Source organism: Echinops telfairi, unplaced genomic scaffold (genome assembly GCF_000313985.2).
Source record: "Echinops telfairi isolate 266 unplaced genomic scaffold, ASM31398v2 ScPeMD7_31;HRSCAF=116, whole genome shotgun sequence".
Taxonomy (NCBI): domain Eukaryota; kingdom Metazoa; phylum Chordata; class Mammalia; order Afrosoricida; family Tenrecidae; genus Echinops; species Echinops telfairi.
The window spans coordinates 39253982-39278554 of NW_022103928.1; the positions used below are offsets into that span (position 1 = coordinate 39253982).

The 24573-nt window shown below is 41.7% G+C and overlaps 1 protein-coding gene across 1 annotated transcript in view; it reads right to left on the reverse strand.

The window, feature by feature from the left end:
- Positions 1–11470: 11470 nt before the first annotated feature.
- Positions 11471–24573, reverse strand: part of RNF32 (ring finger protein 32) — a 53302-nt gene continuing 40199 nt past the window's right edge. The window contains exons 7-8 of the mRNA XM_004702331.2: positions 13105–13272; positions 11471–11813 (exon numbers count right to left, since the gene is read on the reverse strand). Of these exons, the coding sequence (XP_004702388.1) occupies positions 11571–11813; positions 13105–13272 (411 nt within the window). The 3' untranslated portion in view covers positions 11471–11570. The remainder of the gene's footprint in view (positions 11814–13104; positions 13273–24573) is intronic.

Sequence of the window (24573 nt, forward strand, 5' to 3'; positions counted from 1 at the left end):
TTTTTAATGAAAACTTGAATGAAAGAGGAATCTGGGAAAATTGGAAGTCCACAAAAATGAAACAGAATATGTGTAGTAGATTTACATCTTATGTGTTAGTGACCTGAAATGACTGATCTTGGGCATTTTGAGCTGGACAACCATATGGTTTAATATGCTGGCAATGACACATTCATGAGGAATAATATCTTCATTCATCACAAAAACTTCAATATCTATCTTGAAATACAATGTTTTCTGTGACAGGATAATATTTCTATGCTTATAATATAAGTCCAGTTAATACAGATATTTTCATTTATGCACCAACCACTAAAGTGAGTGATGAAGAAACTGAAGAGATCTACCAACTTTTTCAGTCTAAGAATGGGCAAACATGCAATCAAGGTACTTTTATAATTACTGGAGATTGAATGCAAAGTTGGAATCAAAGAGAAGGGATCAGCGGTAGGAAAATGTGGGCTTAGTAATAGAAACAGGGTTGAAAATACTTGATAGAGCTTTGAAACACCAAGGACTTTTTTTTATCACAAATATATTTTTCCAATAACATAAATGAAAACTACTATACATGTAGACTTTGCCAGATAAAATACTCAGGAATCAATTTAACCACATCTGTGGGAAGAGATGATGGAGAAGCTCAATACCATCAGCCAAATCAAGGCCAGAGGCTAATTGTGGAATAGACCATAAATTTCTCATATGCAAGTTCAGGTTGAAGCTGAAGAAAATGAAAACACACCTTCAAGAGCCAAAATATGACCTCGAATATGTTGTTAGGTGCCATCAAGTTGGTTCTGATCCATACCTACCCTGCCTGGTCCTGCACCATCCTATGCTGGAGTCCATTGCTGCCTATCGTTGTAGCCACTGTGGCAATCTGTCTCACTGAGGACCTTCATGTTTTTCACTGCGCTTCTACTTTACCAAGCATGATGTCCTTCTCCAGGGACTGCTCTCTCCTGACAATACGTTCAAAGTACACGAGACGAAGTCTCACCATCCTTGCCTCTAAGGAGCACTCTGACTGTGGAAAGAATACACAGGGTCACTATACCAAAAAGAACTAGTCGGCAGTCCACTATTTCAGGAGGTAGCATATGAGCAAGAACAAATGGTACTGAAGGAAGAAGTTCAAACTTCACTTAATGCATTAACCAGAAACGAGGCTCCAGGAATTGATGGAATACTCATTGAAATGTTTCAGAAAGCTGTAGAAACATGGAAGCACTCAGTCGTCTATGCCAGGAAATTTGGAAGACAGCTACTGGGCCAACTGACTGGAAGAGGTCCATGTTTGTGCCCATTCCAAAAGAAGGTGACCCAACAGAATGCGCAGACTATAGAACTACATCATTGATATCAAACACGAGTAAAATTTTGCTTAAGATCATCCAACAGCAACAACAACACAGATCAACAATGTTTACAGCAGTACATTGACAGGGAACTGCCAGAAGTTCAGGCCGATTCAGAAGAGGATGTGGAACAAAGGATATCATTGCTGATGACAGATGGATCTTGGCTCAAAGTAGAGAATACCAGAAAGATATTTACTTGTGTTTCATTGACTATGCAAAGGCATTCGACTGCATGGATCATAATAAACTGTGGATAACTTTGAGAAGAATGGAAATTCCGGATCACTTCATTGTGCTCATTAGGAAATTGTACATGGATCAGGAGGCAGTTGTGTGAACAGAAACAGGGAATACTGCGTGGTTTAAAATCAGGAAAGTTGTGGATGAGGATTGTACCTCTCACCATACTGAGAAAATCATCAGAGAAGCTGGATTATATGAAGTAGAGTATGGTATCGGGATTAGAGAAAGGCTCATTAACTGCGGTAGGCAGATGACACAACCTTGCTTACTCAAAGTGAGGAGATTTTGAAGCACTTGCTGATGAAGATTCAGGATTGTAGGCTTCAGTATGGATTACAATTTAGTGTAAGGAAGACAAAAGCCCTCACAATTGGACCAATAAATGGAGGAAAGGTTGAAGCTGTCAAGGATTTTGTCTTACTTGGATCCACAATCAATGCTCCTTGCAGCAGCAGTCAAGAGGTCAATACATGTATTAGGTGAATCTGTTGCACAAGGTCTCTTTAGTGAATGATGGGGGGAGTGTGGAGTGGAGACCCAAAGCCCATTAGCAGGCCACTGGAGACCCCCTTGCAGAGGGGTCTCAGGAAGGAGACGAGCCAGTCAGGGGGCGATGTAGCAACGATGAAAAATACAACTTTTCTCTAGTTCCTAAATGTTTCCTCCCCGCTCCCACTATCATGATATGAATTCTACCTTGCAAGTCTGGCTAGACCAGAGGATATACACTGGTACAGATAGGAACTGGAAATCCAGGGAATCCAGGGTGGATGATCCCTACAGGATCAGTGGTGTGAGTGGTGATACTGGGAGGGTAGAGGGAGAGTGGGTTGGAAAGAGGGAACCGATTACAAGGATCTGTATGTGACCTCCTCCCTGGGGGACGGACAACAGAAAAGTGGGTGAAAGGAGATGTCGGACAGGGCAAGATATGACAAAATAATAATTTATAAATTATCAAGGGCTCATGAGGGAGGGGGGAGTAGGGAGGGAGGGGAAAAATGACCTGATGCCGGGAGCTTAAGTGGAGAGGAAATGTTTTGAGAATGATGAGGGCAATGAATGTACAAATATGCTTTACACAATTGATGTATGTATGGATTGTGATAAGAGTTGTATGAATCCCTAATAAAATGATTTAAAAAATTAAAAAAAAAAGAATATTGAAGAGCAAGGATGTTACTTTGAGCACTAAGGTGTGCCTGACTCCAGCCATGGTATTCTCCAGTGCATCACCTGCATGTGAAAGTTGGACATTGAATAAGGACGACCACAGAAGAATCTATGTATTTGAATTGTGCTGGAGAAAAATATTGAAAGTACCATGGACTGCTAAAAGAACAAACTGATCTGTATTGGAAGAAGTGAGGCTAGAGTACTTCTTAGAGGCAAGAATGGCAAGACTTTGTCTTACAGACTTAGGACATATTGTCAGGAGAGACCAGTCGTTCTGGGGAGAACGACTTCGTGTGTGGTAAAGTGGAGCGTGGGGAAAGAGGGGAAGGCCCTCAATGAGTTGGACTGATACCGTGGCTGCATCAATGGGCTCAGGCACAGGAACAACTAAGGGTGGCAGAGGCCCGTGCAGTGTTTCATTGGGTTGTGCATAGGGTCGCAGCCAACTCGATGGCATCTAACAACAACAACAACACAGCTCACCTGAGAGAGCATCCTAGGACCAAATTTTATTCATTGAATATTAATGATAGAAGATCTGATGAATAGTGGAATGACATCAAGAACATCATACGTGGTGACAAGAGCAGAAGGTGATTAAAAAGACAGGAAAGAAAGAAAAGGTCAAAGTAAGTGTCAGAAGAAACTCTGAAATTTGCTTTTGAACATAGAGTCGGTAAAGTGATTGGAAGAAATAATGAAGCCAAAGAGCTGAACCGAACAGTTCAACTGGAGAAGACAAAAAGGAATACGGTCGTGGTGTGTGCAGACCTGGAGTTAGGAAGGCCCAAAGGAAGAATAGACTTGGCACATCTCAAGATGAAAGAAAATATTCTTGAAAAAGAGCTGAAGAAAATATTCTGACTTTGAGCTTCAAGCCTTGATGGGCAGGATTCTAAGGACAAACTATTGAACACTACTGGCACGTCACAAGCATATAGTTAATGCTAGAAAGAACATTCGACCATTTCAAGAGGTAGCATGTGATCAAGAACCGGCAAAACTGAAGGAAGAAATCCAAACCAAAGGCATGCATGGAAAACAAGGCTCCAGGGATTGGTGTAATATTTCTTGCAGTGTTCAATGAGCTGATGCAGCACTGAAAATACTATTCTAGCTAAGAAATTTGGAAGACAAATAGCTAGCAAACCGGCAGGAAGAAATCCATATCTATGCCATTCCAAAGAACACAGATCCTACAGAATTTGGAAATCATGGAACCCTATCTATTATCACAGGCAAGTAAACTTTTATAGAAGATAATTGGCTTTTGTTGTTGAAAAAATACCTGAAAAAGTTTATCAACAGAGCTGCCAAAAACTCAAGCCATATTTCGAAGAGGACATGTAAGAAGGGATATCAATTCTAATGTCAAATGAATCTTGACCAAAAGTAGAGAATACCAGACGAAAGATGTTTACTTGTGTTTTATTGCTTATGCAAAGGAACTCAACTGCATTATTATTACAAACGTTGTGAAGAATGGAACTCTAAGAACACTCAATTGTCTCCTCCAGAATCAGTACATAGACTAAGAAGCAGTTGTTCAAGCAGAACAAGGTAGTTCCGAGTTGTTGAACATCAGGGTTGTGTCCGTTCATCGTAGGTATTCAATCTGTATGCTGAGCAAATAATCCAAGATGCTGAACTAGATGAAGATGAACAAGGCATCAGGATTGAAGGCAGGCTTCTGAGCAACCTGAGACATGCCGATGGCACAGCCCATGGTGCTGAAGTGTAGGAGGACTTGAATGAAGCACGTGCTGATGAAAAAGCAAAGATGCAGCCTTCAATATGGATTGCCACTCGGTGTCAAGCACATAAATATCCTTACAACTGGACCTGTAGATGGCATCGTGGCAACTGGAGAAAAGACCGAAGTTGTCAAGGGTTTCAATTTTACTTAGATCCCAAATCAATCCTCACAGAAGCAGCAGTCAAGAAGTCAAATGACACGGGGCAAATATGCTGCACAGGACCACCTTAAAGTGTTCAAGAGCCAGGATGCCACTCTGAAGACTTCAGTACATCCTCCTCACGCTATTGTCTTTTCAATAGCCTCACACACATGCAAAAGTTGGATTATGAAGAAGGAACCTGAAGAAAGAAGAAAATTCGACGCATTTGAATTATGGTATCAAAGGTACCATGGACTGCCAGAAAAATGAACAACTTCATCCTTAGAGAAATACAGCCAGAATATTCCTTAGAAGCAAAGATTGTGAGGTTTCATCTCACATATTTTGGGCATGTGATTAGGTAATTAGCAGAGACCAATCCATGGTGAAGGCCATCATGCTTGGTGAAGCGAGTCGCAGAGAAGAGGAGGAGCATCGAGAACATCTGGGGCACGCGGCCTCGCCAACAGTGTCAGTTGCTCTTAGTCCAGGCTAATGGTGCCTGTGCCAAATTAGCTCGACCCAAACCCTTAGCTTTCTGTGTATTTGATTTCAGTGACAAAAGTCAAACCCATAATTCTCTTAAAAATATACCTTTCTCAATAGACTTAATTATGGGTATTTTTGTCCCATAGGGTTTCTGTGGGACCAGACCATTAATCTTTCTGGGAGGCCTTTTGTCCAGCTGACAAGTTCTGTTAGATATCACCTTAATCCTTTTAGAACTCTTAATGCAGGATGTTATGCCCACTTTGAGGGCACGACAAAGGGAGAGATGTAATATACCACAAGGGAGTGAATAGGACCAATAATTCTAGCACAAATACATTATGCTGCTTTTATTTTTCTCATTTAAAATTATCTGTCTGATATACATCAATATATATAAATGTTTGCTGGATCTCTGAAAAGAAGTTCCACAGATTCTAAGTCATAATTTTTTAAATCTATTTTGATTTATTTTAGGTTCTGTTTAATTCTTTTTGTCTTGATCTGTTTACTTTTTGACAGATTAGTTAAATTCTCTTACTACTCTTTTTCTTACTTTCAATCTTAATTCATATCCAATACTTAACATGATCCTATCTTGTGCGTAAAGATTCTTGATATATACACACACTTTAAAATATATTTATATGGAATATAAAATATGTATGTGTGCATATGTATATATAATAAAAATTTAAAATGTCCTCAGAGGCACACATCTGTAAGCATTCTATTCTTGGACTTGGTATTGATCTAATTGTCTTCAAACAAGACATGCTGGGCTCTTAATTGTTGTTTGTTGCCAGTGAGTGAATTCTGACTCAGGGCGAACCAGTATGTGCAGAACAGGACTGCTCCATCAGCTGGAAAGGCCCATCACTCCGCATGAGTTCAAACTGCTAACCATCTAACTAGCAGCTGAGCATTTAAAACAATTGCTCTACTTAAGGACCTCAGATTCTGAAGTGACATGTACTTAAAAACAAACATGGGTGTGTGAAGAGGGGATGCTAAGAGAATTCGTTCCACTGTCTTCAAATGAGGGAGGAATAATAGCTGCATCGCAGGAGGCATTGCTGCATCTGCCAAGGAGACCTCAAGGGCGATCCAACTGCTCTGACTTCTCTCAGGAACCCACATTTCTTACGGCCCCCGCTTGTTTTTAATCAATGACCTAAATTTCATATAAGAGACCTGATGAAGCTGTGAATTCAACTGATGATGTAAATTGGATCAAAGTTTTCTTTATTTTTATTACCACTTCAGCTCCACAGCTGCAAGGGATGAAGCTCTTTTAGCATGGACAGAATGTGGCTTGAACTGAAATGAGTTATTAACTTTCACTGGTCCGGATTTACAGAATTGAAGGCATTTTGTATTATTTGGTGGTGGCAAGGAGGTCTCCATGGAAGTAAGCCTTGTGTGGGCATGCTAGTCCAGTTGGCCAAGTTTCAGTAAGAAACGTACCTGGTTGACTATTGACTATTGCAAAAGAAGGTGCCTGAGACTCCATCCTGAGTACTCCTGGGGTTTTCACGGTCATTATCTCCAATATCTAAGTCCAGCTTTCGCCCCCACTGGTTTACCTGAGTACTTGTTGTTTACAGCTAACACTGATTTCTATGTAAACAAATACTTGGTCACAAGCATCAAAAATGGATTCTGCCAAGTCAAGCATGAAGGAGTTAACTGGAAGAATAGCTGATCGCTCATAGATTCCACGAGGAAGCTGGAGAAAAAGACTGATAAAACAGACAGGCTCCTGCTAAGACAGTCTGTCAGTAGCAAGTAAGACTGTGTCACCAGGACAATGGTGCGAGGACACGTCCACTGGCATGCCCTTCTATCACCCCCCGCACTCTGAGTAAGTCATGAATCTCGGGGACATTCCCTCTAGATTCATCGCTGGGGTCATGGAATCAGACTGGGTTGGCCTGTGCTCTGTCAGGAGACAGGGAGAAACCTCTGCTCTTTGATGTTCTGATTGGAAAAGTGATGCCTGCTGAAGTGAACCTTTGTTAACCTACTATCTCTGTTATCTTACAATAAATGTCTTTACTCATTGCTTAAAATATTCTAATTTCTAGTGAACTAACAGAGAGGATGACGGGACCGGGCTCAAGCTGAGCTATGTTAATCCCTCCCCAGAAGAAGGTAATGGAGAGGAGTGCACTGAAGATATAGCCCAGGGAGAGAGGCAGGTCTGTTCAGACTACACGGGAGTGAACTAAGAGGGAGAGAGAGGGAGAGAAGTGGACCTCATCAAGGCCCACCAAGCCCCGGGGATGACATCCCTGCTTGGAGTAGCCAATGCACATAGAGGACCATAGCTCCGGCCCCATCATGAGCCACGACATTCCCTCACTGACCCATCGTGCTATGGGGACAGCACTGGAGACGTTGTGCGGAATGTGTCTGGTCTGCCCCCTGCACAGTGGTGTGAAGCGTGAAGGGAGTGCAATAGGGCAGCAAGGGGAGCAAAGTGACCAAGTCCCTGAGGAATCCTGAACATAGACTCCTGACTTGGAGGACAGGGTTTGGCTCTTCATCAGACTTGATCAGAAAACATATAGAAGGGTCAAAAGACAGACCTGGAACTATTGGTTGTTTTCTCTCTCTTTTTTTGTTTTTGTTTTTGCCCTATGTCCATCTATATAAAATAGGTAGGACAAACAATCCTGAGGAGAAAACAACGGGATCAGCGGGTCCAGGGAGATATGGGAGGGGAGGGGGCAGGGAGGGCGAGTGGGGATCCAACAAACTCAGGGATAAGGGAGCAACAATAGATCTAAAAATTGATGGTGAGGAGGGTGTAAAATGCCTGGTGGGGGTTGATCAAGTGTAATGTATCCAAGAGTTGAATGAAGGGGGCACATGATAGTGGGATAGGAGGACAGTGAAAGGAAATAGAGGAAAGAAGTAGGAAGCAAAAGGTATTTATAGAGGTATAGCTATAGGCATGTATATATGTAAATATATTAAATTATAATGAAAGGGATAGAGGTCAATGTACATATATTCATATGTTAAGGATTTTGGGCCTCTACTCAAGGCCTCCCTTAGCACAAGAACACTTTGTTCTAATAACCTGGCACTCTTTGATACCTTCCCAACACGAATGCTGAAGACAAAATGGGTGCGTAAGCAAATGTGGATGGTGCCCTGCTATCAAAAGATGGAGCATCTGGGTCTTAAAGGCTTGAAGTTCAACAAGCATCCATCTACCTGGGAAGCAAATAAGCCCACATGGAAGAAGCACACCAGCTTGTGTGATCATGAGGTGTCGACAGAATCAGCTATCAGGTATCAAAAGACCCAAAACAAACAATTATATCGATGTGAAAGAGGGGGTTGGATTGGAGACTCAAAGGCCATCTGTAGACAATTGGACATACTCCCATGTAAGGGTTCCAAGGAAGGGACAATTCAACTAAGTGCAGTGTAGAACCAATGAAACACACATCATTCCTCTAGTTCCTAAATACTTTCTTTCCCCCAACTACTATGACTCAGTTCTACCTTACAAATTTGGCTAGACCAGAGCACACACATTGGTAGAGATAAGAGCTCCCAACACATGGAATTCAGGATAGCAATCATGTCTGAAAGGTGAGCATCTCAGATAATTAGATCTGATTATTAGAACAAAGTGTTCTTGCATTGAAGGAGTACTTGAGTGGAGGCCCAATGTTCATCTGCTACCTTAATACTAAACCTAAAAATATATGCACATAGATCTATTTCTCAATCATCATATATAAATATATTTAAATATGTACATGCCTGTATTTAGACCTCTATAAATGCTCTTTGCCTCCTAGTTCTTTCCTCTATTTCCTTTTACTTTCCTCTTGTCCTGCTATCATACTCAGTCAGCCTTTATTTGGGTTTCAGTAATTCCTCTTGGTTACATTGCCTTGGATGAAGCCCTACCAGGCCTCTTACAGCCTCCTCGCCATTGATTTTGGATCACTTTTTGTTCCCTTGTCCCGGGATTTGTTAATACCACTTCCTTTCCCCCACCTCTTCCTCTCCCATGTCCCCCCCCAGGAACCCTCAGTCCCATTGTTTTCTCCTCCAGATTGTTTATCCAGCCTATCTTATCTAGATAAACCTGTAGAGATAATAATATGTACAAAACAAAAAACAAAAACAAGACAGAGCAAGACAAAGTGACAAAAGAAAACAAAACCAATGACACACACACACAAAGGCCTATAAATAGCTCAAGGTCTGTTTGTTGAACTTTAGGGGTGTTTTCTGGTCAAATCTTATGAGGTACCACGCCCTGGCCCCAAAGTCTATTTTTGGTATTCCCTCAGGACTTCCTTGCTCTGCTCCCCTTGCTGTTCTGTTGCACACCCTTAGTGTTTTGCCTCGGTGTGGTGGGGTCAGTTTGGGTGCAATTCCCCCATTATGTCTCCAGTGTTGACCTCTGTAGGGCTACGGGTCAGTGAGGAATGTAGTGTCTCATAGTGGGGCTGGCCATATTGTCCTCTCTGTGCATTGGTTGCTCTGAGCAGGGATATTGTCCTCAAGGCTTGGTGGGCCAGGATATGCTCTACTCTCTCTTCTTCCCCCTTCATTTGCCCCTGTGAGCTCTGATCAGACATGTCCCTCTTCCTGAGCTGTAGCTTAAGTGCTGTCCTCTGAAGTAAATTCTTCTGGGGGGAGGGATGACTGTCCATGTAGTTGGGGATTGGCGCTGCCCCCTCAGACTTCTCTACTGGTTCCCTGCTTCATGCAGGTATGTTGCATTCACATTTTGGAGCACCGGGTTGAGGTCTGGTCCTTCTTTCCCTGTGGAGATATAAACGATACCCTCTCCTTGGGTGGGTTAGTGCCCTGTTCCCCTGATACCCATTTCTTTTTCTTTTTTCCCCCCCCCCTTTACTTGGCTATCATATGTATCCCTGGATTTGGTCTGGCGACTGCCATATTACCTGGACCTCACCCCAGGAATGTTCTGCCTAAGACTTTCCAGCGTGATGTTGAAGAAGAGTGGGTGCTGGAGTTGTGTTGCTATGGTAACATGGACATGGGTGGATCTGTGCTCCCAGGGAGTAAAAGAGAAAAAAACCGGTTGGAACAATAACGATGGTTTTGGTGGATTTTCCTGGATCTGCAGGGCTTATGTATTGGAGGCTTAGGTATTATGTTTTTGCAGGGGGCAGGGTTGCAGGTGTACAGGAAGTAGGAGAGTACGAGGAAAGAAGAACTAAATATTGAAATAGATCAAAAACCCAAGGGGGGAAGAAATAAAGGTAACAAAGATAAGGCCACCATGTGGTTGGGGATCCCTGTGCACTCATCTACTACCCAGGGAGGGAGGGTCTGGGAGGAGGGGTACTTGAGAGGAAACAAGAAGGGGGAAAAAATGATGAAAAGCTTTGCTTGACAGTGAGGATGTCTACCTCATGCTGCCCATGAAGTCTGCTATCCACGCAGGACCCCAGAGGCCAGCAAGGTTAGATGGTTGTCTAGTTGGGTTTGGGTTTGATTACGGGCTGGGAAGGAGAAAGCGTGCACAGAAGACGGCGTGGGCCACTGCTCAAGGATGAAAGGTAGTGGGTCGGAGTCAACAGGTATTGCTACCTCCGACATGAAGAAACGGTGGACTCAGCTTTTCAGTTGTGTTTCTGGCTGCCAGGGAGCATAAGTCCTCCCTCCTGTTGGGATCTCTCTGGTAGTTGTTGAAGAGATTTTCCCAAGCTTGTTACCCAGTGGTCATAGTCCCCTGAGTTCCCTGATTTGTCATTTTATGATGTAATGTTAAGTACCACTGAATGTTTTTTGTTTTTGTTTTTTAATTTTCAGCTTATATATTCTAAGTGGTCAAAAATACAGTCATATATTACATAGAAATAAAGCAGTTATTACAAAGCAAGTATTAGGGGTGGCTTTAATGGAAGATATTTGAACATATCTTAATAGTATTTTCAGTGTCCTTGTTAGTCAGGCAGCATATTCAAAGTAACAGTGTAATGGAGTCTGGGTTCAGAAGACCGGTGTATTGTCAAATTCTGGTCAAACTAGTTGGTGCCAATCAGAATTGACAAGTGGTCAGTAACTTTAATGTTCTTCCAAGCCAGCTACGGATCATTCAGAAGGCTGATGATGACAAATCAATAAATGACAGAAGATCTGGACCTCAGATTTCTAGTGACTCCTCATTTATTTCACCTTATGAAAGTCATGCATTTCAGCTTGTTTTTTAATAGAGGAAAAGTCTAAAACCAGACAAGTAACCAGTTTTAAAAATATAGGCAGAGTTCTCATGCACATGCACTAATAGTTCATTTCGACAATCAATTAGCCTATAGTACTTAATCCAGAACGTGTGTTATTCTTCCAAAATTAAGACAACATTTTCGTCCCCAGAATTTTCCTAAATATAAATTCAGCATTCGAGAATTTTTTTCTGATAGCAAGAGCGGCAGAGAGGACAGGTATACACTTCTCCCAAGGAAAATTCTTCTAGAGCAAGAAGACAAGTGTGGTGGAACATATGGGAGCAAGACAGGAGCACAGTCTCACGAGAACGCTGGTTGTGGCTTTCCTCGGGAGAGGCACTCTGCAAATGATTGTACACCGAGAGTGGGGTGAGGCAGATGGAGCATTCGTAGATCTCCTGATGCAGTGCCTGCGACAAAGGAGAGGACAGGAGTGTGGTTATGGGGCCTATCATAACAGGAAGTTACTTAATGTAACTGTGCTACAATGACAACATAACTATATATGTATACATATAGAGAGAATGAAAAATATATATAGTTTATGAAATATGGAAGTGGCATAGAGATCACCTCTGACATACAACTTAAAAAAATTATTTTATTGGGGGCTCGTACAATTCTCATCACAATCCACACATACATCCATTGTGTCAAGCACATATGCACATTTGTTGCCCTCATCATTCTCAAAACATTTGCCTCCCACTCTAGCCCCTAATATCAGTTGCTCATTTTCCCCCTCCCTGCCCACTCCCCCCTCTCTCATGAACCCTTCATAGTTCATAAATTATTATAGTTTTGTCATAAGTTACCCTGTCCAGTGTTTCCCTCCGCCCTCTTCTCTGCTGTCCATCCCCAAGGGAGGAGGCAATACTCAGATGCTTATAATTGGTTCCCCCTTATTACCCCACATTCCCTTCACCCTCCAGGCATTGCCCCTCTCACCATTGGCCCTGGAGTCATCTATACTGAATTCCCTGTGTTTCCAGTTGCTATCTGTACCAATGTACAACCTCTGGTCCAGCCAGATTTGTAAGGTAGAATTGGGATCATGATAGTGGGGGAGGAAGAAGCATTAAAGAACTAGAGGAAAGTTACGTTTCATCGTTGATAACTTGCACCCTGATTGACTCGTCTCCCCCCCACAACCCCTCAGTAAGGGGTTGTTCAGTTGCCCACCGATGGCCTTGGAGTCTCTACTCTGCACTCACCCACCTTTACAATGATAAGATTTTTTGTTCTTGGATGCTTGGTACCTGATCCCTTTGACAGCTCGTGGTCACACATGCTGTTGTGCTTCTTCCATAACATTTTATAAAATGCAAAATTGATAAATAGTACTTCTCAAGATAGTTGACGAATAGCTGCTATGCTTTAAAACATTCTACTTTTGTAATTTTTGAGTGATTTTTTTCCCCCTTAAACACCTTCACTTTTCATAAAACGATATATTCCAATTAGGGTGTGAAGTACAGGGACCTTGGGAATGATCAGTGTCCTCGAGGCTAAGGCCCGAGGGAGCCTTTGGGCCTCATTGCTGGACTAGACCACAGCTAGGCAGAAAATATTCTGGGCTTGGCATTGGTAGGCTTTACCCCAAAATGAATGTTCCAGAAATGAACAAACTCAGCTGAAATTTTCCTCAAATATCACTGTGTCAAATTCTTGGTCACTGGTGTGATTGTGGACGAGGCTTACCCGAATTTGAATTTTATCCCAATCCTTTTCTGTGATTCCATGGCCACATTTTTCTTCCAGCTGCTGGAGAACGCGTCTATTAATAGCTAAGCAGTGATCAATTTCTGAAAAGAGCTCGTCTATGTTTGTGTCATATGAACATAATATTCGGTGACTGATTTCTGTGAACTGAGAAGGACAAAAATGAAGGGGAAAACTAACACACTGATTGAAAGTTTGGGTATACACATAAGGGAGGAATTTTCTTGAGTCTTTAAATCTCTGTTTTTTAAAGTTAATGTTTTGGTAAAAGGTCTTACATAGCTATTTACTTAAACAGCACATCCAGATAATACAAAGGGCCTTAGTGGAAAGATAAAAAATTTCCATGGGCTCTTTGAAGCCCTCTTGTACATATAGCTAGATTAACAAAAAAAGTTAGATTGGTGATAAATCCAAGGAATACATTTGAAATAAAAAATTGAGAGCAATGATAATTTTACAATATTAGTCCTATCCTATCCCCATCCTGTTCTGGAATTGTTTTACTTTAATTTATGGAGGGCTTTCACTGGACAATGCCACAGTTTCCTAGTGCTGATGTCTGGTGATTGGAAGCTAGACCCAGCCTAGAACTTTTTGCTCGCTGATCAAATGTTGTTAGGTGTTGTCAGGCCGGTTCCGACTCATAGCGACCCTGTGAACAATAGGACAAAACCTTGCCGACTGTTGTCACCCTCACAATTGTTGTTCTGTTTGAGACCGGTGTTGCAGCCATTGTATCCGTCCATTTCGTCATGCACGAGTCCTTGTCCAGGGACTGGTCTCCCTTGATAACATGCCCAGAGTAGGTGAGAAGAGGTCTCATCACCCTCACTTATAAGGAGCATTTTTTTTTGGTTGGTTCATTTGTATTTATTTATTTTTGAGTTATTTTGTTAGTAGCTGGGGGTTATAGTACACATCTTAGTTTAAACCAATCTAGTTTAGGACAATGCTAACTAAGCTCCAATAGTATGCATGCACTTTAAAAAAATCATTTTATTGGGGGCTCGTACAACTCTTATCACAATCCATCCATCCATTGTGTCAAGCACATTTGAACATTTGTTGCCATCATCAGTCTCAAAACATTTGCTTTCTATTTGAGCCCTTGGTATCAGCTCCTCATTTTCTCCCTTCCCTTTCCCCCCCACCTCATGAACCCTTGATAAGTTATAATTATTATTTTGTCAAGTCTTACATTGTCTGATGTCTCCCTTCACCCACTTTTCAGTTGTCCATCCCCCAGGGAGGCAGTTATATGTAGATCCAGGTGATCGGTTCCCCTTTTCTACCCCCACCTTCCCTCCACCCTCCCGGTATCACCACTCTCAGCACTGGTCCTGAGGGTTCTTCTGCCCTGGATTCCCTGTGTTTCCAGTTCCTATCTGTACCAGTGTACATCCTCTGGTCCAGCCAGATTTGTAAGGTAGAATTGGATCATGATAGTGGGTGGGGAGGAAGCATTTAAGAACTAGAAGAAAGTTGTATGTTTCATCATTGCTATACTGTACCCTGACTGGCTCGTCTCCTCCCTGTGACCCTTCTGTAAGGGGATGATAAGGAGCATTCTTGCTGCATTTCTTCCAAGACTGATTCATTTGTTCTTTGGGGATTCCATGGTATTTTCAATATTCTTTACTAGCACCGCCATTCAATGCCCGGATTCTCCTTCCGTCTCGCATGTGAGGCAATTGAAAATACCATGACTCGAGTCAGCTGCGTCCTCAAAGTGTCCACCTTGCTCTCCAACATGTTAAGAAAGCTTTGGGGCAGCAGACTTGCCCAAGGCAATATAGTGACACATTTCTTGACTGTTGTTTCCACAAGCATTGATTATGGATTCGACTAAATGAAATCCTGGACATTTTCAGTCTTTTCTCCATTTATCATCATGCTATTTGTTGGTCCAGTGGTGAGCATTTTGGTCCTGTTTACATTGAGTTGCAATCCATACCGAAGGCTGACATCTATGACCTTCATCAGCACGTGGTTCAAGGGCTCTTCACTGTCAGCAAGCAAAGTCTTGTCATCTGTGTGTCTCGTTGTTAATAAGCCTTCCTCCCATCTGATGCATTGTTTTTCTTCCTACAGTCCAACTTCTTAGATTATGTTCTCAACATACAGATTTTAAAGATGCGACCAAAGGACGCAATCCCGATGCACACGTTTCCTGATTCTAAATCATACACTATATGTCCTTGTTCTGTTGGAACAACTGACACCTACAGGCACTGCATGAGCATATTGTACTTGTCTTTGTTTTTTAAATAAAATTGTCCTCTTTTGAGATAAAAACAAAAAAACCACATAACCTCACTGCCATCAAGTTGATGCTAGTTCATAGTGACCATACAGGACAGAGTAGAGCTGCCCCTGTGGGCTTCCATGACCGTGACTCTTGACAGTAGTTAAGGCCCAGTCTTTCTCCAGAGGACCAGGAAGCTTGTTTCAAACTGCTGACCTTGCAGAGTAACCGCTATGCCACCAGGGCTCCTTCTTGGATCCAGCTATTTAAAACCCTGTGGAGTTAAGTACAGTTTTACTCTGAATACAAGTGGAGTCGGAATGGACTAGACGCCAATGGCTTTGGGTTTTGATGTGGTCAGTGCACTGTACTAAACCCTTGAGAGGATTTAAAGATTAAATGGAGATATTAAACTCTAACAAAATGCGAGGTGAAATTTTTAATAGCGTCCTGAACAGCGCAAACAGTTTGTGCTCAGTTACTATTCAAAGGGGCCCCATGGAAGTAAGAGTGGGGAATCTGCTTCCACAGAGAGCAACTCTACTCAGGAGCACAGGGATTCCTGTGGGTTGGAATTTAGATGGCAACAGTTTCCGTTCATTTAAAAAATCTTTTCAATATGACATACAACATTCCTTGCCTTCCAGCAATTTATATTCTATAAAGGAAAGAAGAAATATGTGCTAATAGTAACTACTGAAGGCCAAATAGGATATCAGAAAACATTTCTGGATGCGTTATAGAAGAGTCCCTGGGTGGCACACATGGCTAAATGCTACGCTACTAACGAAAAGGTTGGTAGGTCTAGCCCTGAGGCACCTTGGAAGGGAGGCCTGCTAATCGGCCTTCAAAAGGCCACAGCCATGCAAACACTTTGGAGGGCACTTCTAGTCTGTCAGTCCAATGACTGACCTCGGAAACGCTTTCCCATGGGAGCACTCAGCATTTACACAGCAACCAGCCCAGTCCAAACCACCATCTCTCACAACTTGCAAAAGCCTCCTACTGAACCTCTTTCAGATGGAGACCCCTTTCCCCCATCTGTTTACCACCCAACAAAGGGATTCTCTTGTCTACTCAGAAGTCTCCTAGTGTGGGAGCACTCGCTTGTGCCGGCTGACACGAGCAACACTGCTCTTTGGTTCTCGAAACACAGCATACGCCTCTTGCAGGGGGTCCGTCTCTTCAACCACTTTCACCTTCTATAAAAAGTCTTCTTCCCCAACTTCCTCTCCACCCTCTTACTCTTCATATTTGTATTCATGATATTTATTATTTCTTGACATTTCTAGGTTGAACACAGTATTTGATGTGTTGTCTTTCTCACCCCACTCCCTGAAGGCAGGGACCACTCTGAGCAGCGAGTTTTCCTTCCTCCAGCACTGTGGACAGGAAGCAGCACAGACACCACCCCTGCGCACTTGATGAACGAGTGTGGACTGTCCACACCCACCCGGCATATCCCTGCAGAGGAACTAGGAAACAGGAGCTGGTGATTTAGAATGAAGCTCTGTAATGTGCGCAAACTCCAAGGGTCAGTCTCTGACAGCAGTTTTGATTGATTTTAAAGGTATTTTAATACAGCTGAGTAAAGTTTCCATTTGTATTTTATTTTGTTTCCATTTTATTTATTTATTTGTTTTGTCTTAGCTTTCTTTTTATTATTATTTTCTCATCATTTTATTGGGGCATTTATATTTTAAGATTCAGTCAGAGGTATATCATTTTCAAATTTGCTACCAAATCTTACTTCATTTAAGCAAACTAAGCAGCATTTCTTTTTAATAAGAGAACTAACAATTCTCTTTCTACTTAATGGTGTTTAGGCACAATTAAGATAACTGTTATCCAATCTGTATGAAATATTTTTTACTTTCCCACTTGTAATTGCTGTGCCGTGAGTGCTAAAAATGATTATGACACTTTCTAAAAGGATTGGGCCTCAAATTAGTTTAGGATTGCTTTACTTTTATATAATAAGCAGGCACTGTGGAGCCCTGGTAGCTTAATAGTTACATGTGGGGCTGTGATCCTCAAGGTCCTGAGTTTGAAACCACCAATCTCTGTGCAGGAGATAGATGAGGCTTTCCACTCTTGTAAAGAGTAACAGTTTTAGAAGCTCACAGGGCAGTTCTACCCTGTCCTATAGGGGCCACTGGGAGTCGGCATTAACTCAGTGGCAGTGAGTTTTGTTTTTATCCATTTAGGGGCAGTAGATCTGAGGGTCGACAGAGTCTCACCAGAAAGGGATGTTAAAAATTGCAGGACGAGATCATGAGAACAGAATGAGGAGGCGGCGGAAAGCGACTGGAGGGACCCTGACAAGATTAGGAGTTGGGAGGGAGGCGCAGCGGAAGAAAGACGGAGGAATATGTAAGAGTCAAAGGCTGGGGAAGTGTGGCCATGCCTTAAGACTACGGGGCTCTGTAGCACGGCGCTCGGGGGCAAGACTGAATTGCAAGGCTAGCAGTTCAGACGGCGAGAGAAAGAGGACACTTCTCCCTTACAGATGTCGTCTCGGCCATTCCGAGTCCCACACGGCTCCCTGCTGCAGTGGGTTTGGTTTCTGCGGGGAGCCCAGGCTGTTTCTTTAGTCTGTTTTTCTGCCATTAACCTTGCTCTCAAGACTCCATGTCAGTGGGTCTCAAGCTTCCTAAAGCCACGCCCCTTTCATACAGTTCCTCAAGTTGTGGTGCCCCCCCAACCATCAAATTATCTTTGTTGCTACTTCATCACTGTGATTTTGCTATTGTCATGAATGGGATGAAAGGGTCGTTCAACCCCCAAAGGGGTCGCGAGCCACAGGTGGAGAACCGCTGCTCTATGGTGTAGCTCCTTGACACTGAAGATAAAGCTTCACTATACCTAAAGAGAGAGTTTGCACCTGATTTGCTTGATCAAAACCTTTCCATAGTTTTCTACCGGCTCCAACCCTATTCCTCGGTACTTTCCTATAGGAATCTTCTGGTCTGGCCGCACTAGTTTCGGCAGTCTGTGCATAACTCTGATATTTCTGTTTCCATGACTTCAGTCGTTTGAATGACTACTGAAAATTCTCCATATGCTTCCTAGTCTACTTCAGCCAGAGTGATTTCTCTTCCCTCCCTTCTTTCGACTCTGCCACCGACTTCTGCCCCCTTCACTTGGCACTTATCACCCACTAGTGGGAGTTATCTCTTTCCTGTGTGTATTTCTTATCTCTTCAAATAAGTACCTGAAATTCAGTGAGGCACCTGATTCTTCTTTGTAGAACCCTTAGCCCAGTGCCCTGTGTATCATTCGATAGCACTATTATTTGCACATTTGTGATAGATTAGGAATGAGGGCACATCTATGGCTAAATGTGTACACGCCAAAGGAGGGCAGTACAATTCTCTTTTTGAAGATGCTTAAAAAAAAAAAGACAAACAAGAATGCCTGTTCGGCAATGATTTTGAGGTTACTTTCAGTGTCAAGCTTCTATAAAAAGCAACATCTGGCCTTGGATATTGACATGAGCATATATTGTTTTGTGGCAAACTTCTGAAGGTGAGCCAGGATTAATTGACCTTGCTCTTGTTGCTTCAGCTATTTAAAAGTTAACAAATTAGTATCTATTTATTGGCTCCTTACTAAGTCAATTCAAAGCATTCTCTTAAGTGTAGCTGTTATTCAATAATCTTGAATGCTAAATTTGTGTGTGGTGGGGGGCTCCTTCTTCATTTACTTCCTTATAGTTTGTATGGGCCAAATGATCTTCCTAATTAAAAGGGAAAGACAACTGAGTTTTCCTCTTGAATTATGAATTTTATAGACATTGAGGAGCCCCGGTGGCACAGTGACTGAGCACTGGGCTCTTCACCAAGCCGTCAGGCCTCCCAGGCACCAGCGGCTGCCCGGAAGCATGATGGAGCGGTGGGGCTGTGGGGTGGCGGGGCGGCAGGGTGGCAGTGTTTAGGCTTCCCTAAAGATTCCAGCCTTGGAAACCCTGCGAGACAGTGCCAACCGGAGCCAGAATCCACTGGATGGAACAACTGCAGGAGCAGACACCAGGCACTAAAGATTCCATTTGTAGAATGAATGAATGTCTGATGAGTTTTTTCCTTTAAGTCTCATGTATTTCATATATTTTTATAGCTCAAGTGACTCAGAGCTTGTGTTATGGCTGATACAAAGCCATCTCTGGTCATTTACAAGTAACATACCAGCTAAACATTAAAAAAAATACTAACAAAAGGGCCTAGGTGAACTTTGTTTACCCAAGAGGCCTTTGTAAGTGATCCATCTTAATGTCAGCAAATTGCTTACTAATGTGTTGACTTCTGGCAATCCTCAAAAGCAAAATGAAAAGCCTGGAATTTACAGCATATCAATGAATCAGGCGATAAGCTTTTACTGGTTTAATATCCTTCCAGTCTTGCCGCTTGGAGCCACTTCAGGTTAGCAACAGAATGTTTGCCATCTCTATGTGATAAAGGAAGTCAGAGGACTAAACAAACTTTAAGACCATTATGCTGTTTGGTGAGATTTAAATGAAAATTGTAAGAGAAATCACTTACAAGGAGGGTGTGGGGGCAAGGAGAAGCTAAAGTCAACCACATCATTTCACAAATCACTAACCTAACTTTTAAACAATGGCTGGCCAAGACTTTAAGCTTGGGTGGGGATAATTTAATGCATTTTGGAAAGTTTTAATTGTAGCAATAAAAGACCATACCTCAATTACATGACATATGCTAGCTGAATTCCAGATAAGGATCAAAGGCATTCAAGGACCAAACTGCTGCATTCTGGGCAACACTTTGGGCTTTCTGTACACACGGGTGACAGATATTAGCATAACAGCTCTAGTGACCTTTCCAAGCCTCTTTGATCTGAGTTAGTCAAAACTTGAATGGATGAGTGTATTAGGACTACTGTATCATCCCCAAACAATTCAAATACCATCACTGACAAAGGAATTTTAGCTGCATTTTCATTTTCTGACATGTAAGAGTACAAAACTCAACATTTGACCTTTTTTAGTTCTTACCACAAGACTTCAATACATTGAAAAGAACTGACATTGTCTTTTCCATGGCTTTTAAGTTTGCTGTGGTTCAGTCTTGTTAGGAATGGACCAAGCTTATCTAAAAGCATGGAGCATTTCGGACAGAAGTTCTCAGTGATAGAAGTATTCCTGGTTGTAGAAAGATGCCTCTGTATCTTATGAATTAATTAACATTCAATAGATGCATGGAAACGGAAATAGAAAGAGCTTTCTTAACTCTCCTTGAAAAAGAGGAGCAAAAATGCCAGGCCATAGTCCCTTTACAAGTCAGATAAATTGATAAATTAGAACAACCTGAGCTAATCTAAAGTATTAAGAACATATCCATCATGGCTAGAAAATGTTTCTTAATTTATTATGTAGAAAAAGACTAAATTAAATATTATCCTTCTCTGCCTTATTTTTTCCATTGATTAGACTTTTAAAAAAATCATTTGGGGGGGGGCTCATTCAGCTCTTATGACAATCCATACATCCATCTGTTGTGTTAAGCACATTTGTACATTTGTTGCCACCATCATTTTCAAAACATTTTCTATTTGAGCTCTTGGTATTGGCTCCTCATTTTTCCCTCCCTCCCTTGCCCACTTTCACTCCCTCATGAACCCTTGATAATTTATAAATTACTATAATTTTTTTCCTATCTTACACTGACCGATGTCTCCCTTCACCAACTTTTCCGTTGTCCGGCCCCCTGGGAGGGGGTTATATGTAGATCATGGTGATCCGCTCTCCCTTTCTCCCCCCACCCTCCCCTCCTGGTATCACTACTCTCATTGTTGGTGATTAAACTTCTTTTTCCCTCAAAGTACATGGTCTTGGGTCTAAAGTAGTGGTTTCCAAGTTTTCATGCCTCTGCAGCAAAGCTATAAAAATCAATCCAATTAATGATATTAAAAAAATAAAACTAAATGTTTTCCATTCAAGGAATGTCTTTTATATGGACTTCCTCTAAAGCGGTTTGTTTTTATTTTAAATGAAATTATTCTGATGGTTTGTATGTGTTTTGTTAATAATAACCATCATTATTCTGATGGTTTGTATGTGTTTTGTTAAAATAAAAACTTTAAGAAGTTGGCAATGACTTTGTCAGGGCCACACATTTCTCTGTTACAGTTCCCTAAGGTTCAAACGTCTAGAAACCACCGGAATACAGAATGGAAATGAGAGAAAGGAGAATCGGTTGCAACTTCTTGCTTTTGTGGACTGGCAGAGGCAATGAATCCAGCATTTATCTAGTTTTAACTTTGGGATGTATCGCATAGTTTATTTCTAGTACTGTCGTTTCATTTTTTTAATTAAAAATAAGAATTATTGTCATCCATTTCACATCCCCCAGTGGTCAGAACGAAGACGGGGTTAGAAACATGGCCTGTGGTCGCACACATTAGCCCCTGGATAGAAAAACAAAACAAAATCTACCGTGGTTCTGCAGTTAATTGAGAACTTATCCTATTTGATGCTTTTAAGGATTGCACACTTTTGGTTTTTCCAATTTCCAATTTCTGGAGCTTACAGGTCTTTAATGGCCCACAGAGCTGAAGTGTCAGCACATTTAAGTTGGGGGCAGAAGAGTGAGGTCGATAGGATTGGAAAAGACAGACGAGGACACCCTAGACTAAGGCTCAAAAGGCAAAACTGAAAGACGAGCTCGAGTAGAAACCTGGCATTTCTGGAAAGTCTGTATGCCAGTCAGTCTTCCACCGCCAGGAGGCTCGATCTAGTCATTGCTCACTTCAGCATGGGCGTCCTTCTTTTTTAGGGGATGTTTTCCTAGGAAGACTATAGACACTGGTGCATCTCTGCGTGACTTTGTTTTCAGTTCCTGTTTTCAGTTCTGAACACTGAAGTACAAAGCAAGGAGGAATTATGGGGAAAATCTGAAGCCTGAGTGAGAACAAAGACCAACAGTTATATTTTGATTTTAAATATCTTAATCTGTGTTTAAAAACTTACTGTACTTTTGAGCTCACATTACACAAAGTATTTTGATGGCTATTTACAACAGCTTCAATGCATTATTAAGTGAAATGCACTTAAAAGCTTGTGTCTAGATGTAAACAATAAAATTTTGTTTCTACTCTTAGAAAAGTGACATGTAATTACATTTCTACAATAGGGTACACTATAAACTAGCTAGATGAAGAGAAAAAGCCTTCTCTTACTAAGTCAGGGCATGGACATGTTATATTTATTGGTTACAAAGCTGTTTTAACTTTGGACTGTAAAATGTTTATTTCACTCACATGATTACATCTTTTTTTAAAAGCAAAAGCAAACAGTCACAACTCCTAAACTTTTACACACACACACACACACACACACACACACACACACACACACACACGGAGCTCTGGTTGTAGAGTGGTTAAGCATTTGGCAACTAATTGAAAGGCCGGCAGTGAACATGCACACTGCTATAGATAAGAGCCTGTGACACAGGAAATCCAGGAAGGAAAAACTCCTCAGGGTCAATAATGAGAGTAGAGATACCAGGAGGGTTAGGGGAAGGTGGAGGGGACAGAGGGGAAATCGATCACAAGGATCAACATATAACCCTCTCCCAGGGGGTAGAACAATGGAAAAGTGGGTGAAGGGCGACAGAAGATGATGTAAGATATGAAAATAATAATCTATAACTTGTCAAGGGTTCATGAGGGAGGGCGGGCGGGGGAGGGAAGGGGGAAAACGGAGGAGCTGATATCAAGGGCTCAAGTAGAAAGAAAATGCTTTGAAAATGATGATGGTAGGATATGAGCCAATGTGCTTGACACAATGGATGAATGTATGGATTGTGATAAGAGATGTAAGCTCCCCCAATAAAAGTATTCAAAGAAAAAAAAAAGGCTGGCAGTTCAAATCCACCAGTCATGCTGTGGGTAAAGAATGGGGCAGTCTGCTTCCATAAAGTTTACAGCCTGGGAAAATCAATGGGGGAAATTCTACTCTGTCCTGTAACATCATTTAGGGGTTGGAATGGACTTCATGGCAGTGGGGTAGTTGTGAATGTATTTTTGTATTGCTTCTCTACAGTCTAGACTTTGGAGAGTAGTGAACACTATTAACGCAATCATTCAAAATACAGGGTCAAGCATCTGATTTTGAATTCTACACCCCTCATTTAAGAGTTCTGAGCTTCACAACAAATATCTAATATCTTTGTCATACTCACAATTCTCTCCTTATGTCTAACAAAGTACAAAGAATACCCAGTAACTATATTTTACTATATTAATTTTAAGAAGCCCAGGTGGTGTGGTGGGCTAAGCACTGGGCTGCTAACTGCAAGGTCAGAAGTTCAAAACCACTAGCCGCGTAGTGTGAGAAAGACGAGGCTTTTTACGCCTCTAAAGATTTACAGTCTTGGAAACTCACTCCGATCTACAGGGTTGTTATGAGTCAGAATTGCTTGAATGGCAATAATGACATTCACTTTATTCATTCATTTGAAAGCATTTATATGTTTAATCCATTGGGGCTATGCTATGAAGTCCAGTTCTCCTTTTCTCTGTAAAAGTGGCTTGTTCCCTAAATGAATTTCTTTTCCCAATGAATGTTTTCCTCCACTAATATGAAGTCACACCTTTGTCACTGCTGTTACTAGATGCTCTCAAGTCAGTCCCTACTCAATAACCACCCACATAACAGAATGAAAGCCAATGACCGGTCCCAGGCCTTCCTCAAGCCTGTCGCCGTGTCCAATGTTGCAGCTAGAGTGTCCATCACCTGTACCTAGGCCATGAAGCCGAGACAACCTGGATATGGGACTTTTGACTGTTTTGTCAGGATTTTGTTTATTAATGATCAAAATGATGTACATATATGGGCTGTTCTGTCTTACTAATCTTTCTTTTGAAAAATTATTAGCTGTTCATACTCAGATCAACTGTAGAATTAATTTATAAAATGCCAAGCCTGCTCTTTTGGGTGTTAGACAGAAATTACATGATATTTATGCAGTATGGAGAAAATGGTTATTTTTACTCACATCCAACATAAAATGTCAATCATTTTACTTAAGCCTTTTTTTCCTTTTTGTTTTAATAATCATTTTATTAGGGGCTCATACAACTCATCACAATCCGTACATACATCATTTGTGTCCAGCACATTAGTACATATGTTGACTTCATCATTCTCACAACACCCGCTTTCCACTTGAGCCCTTGGT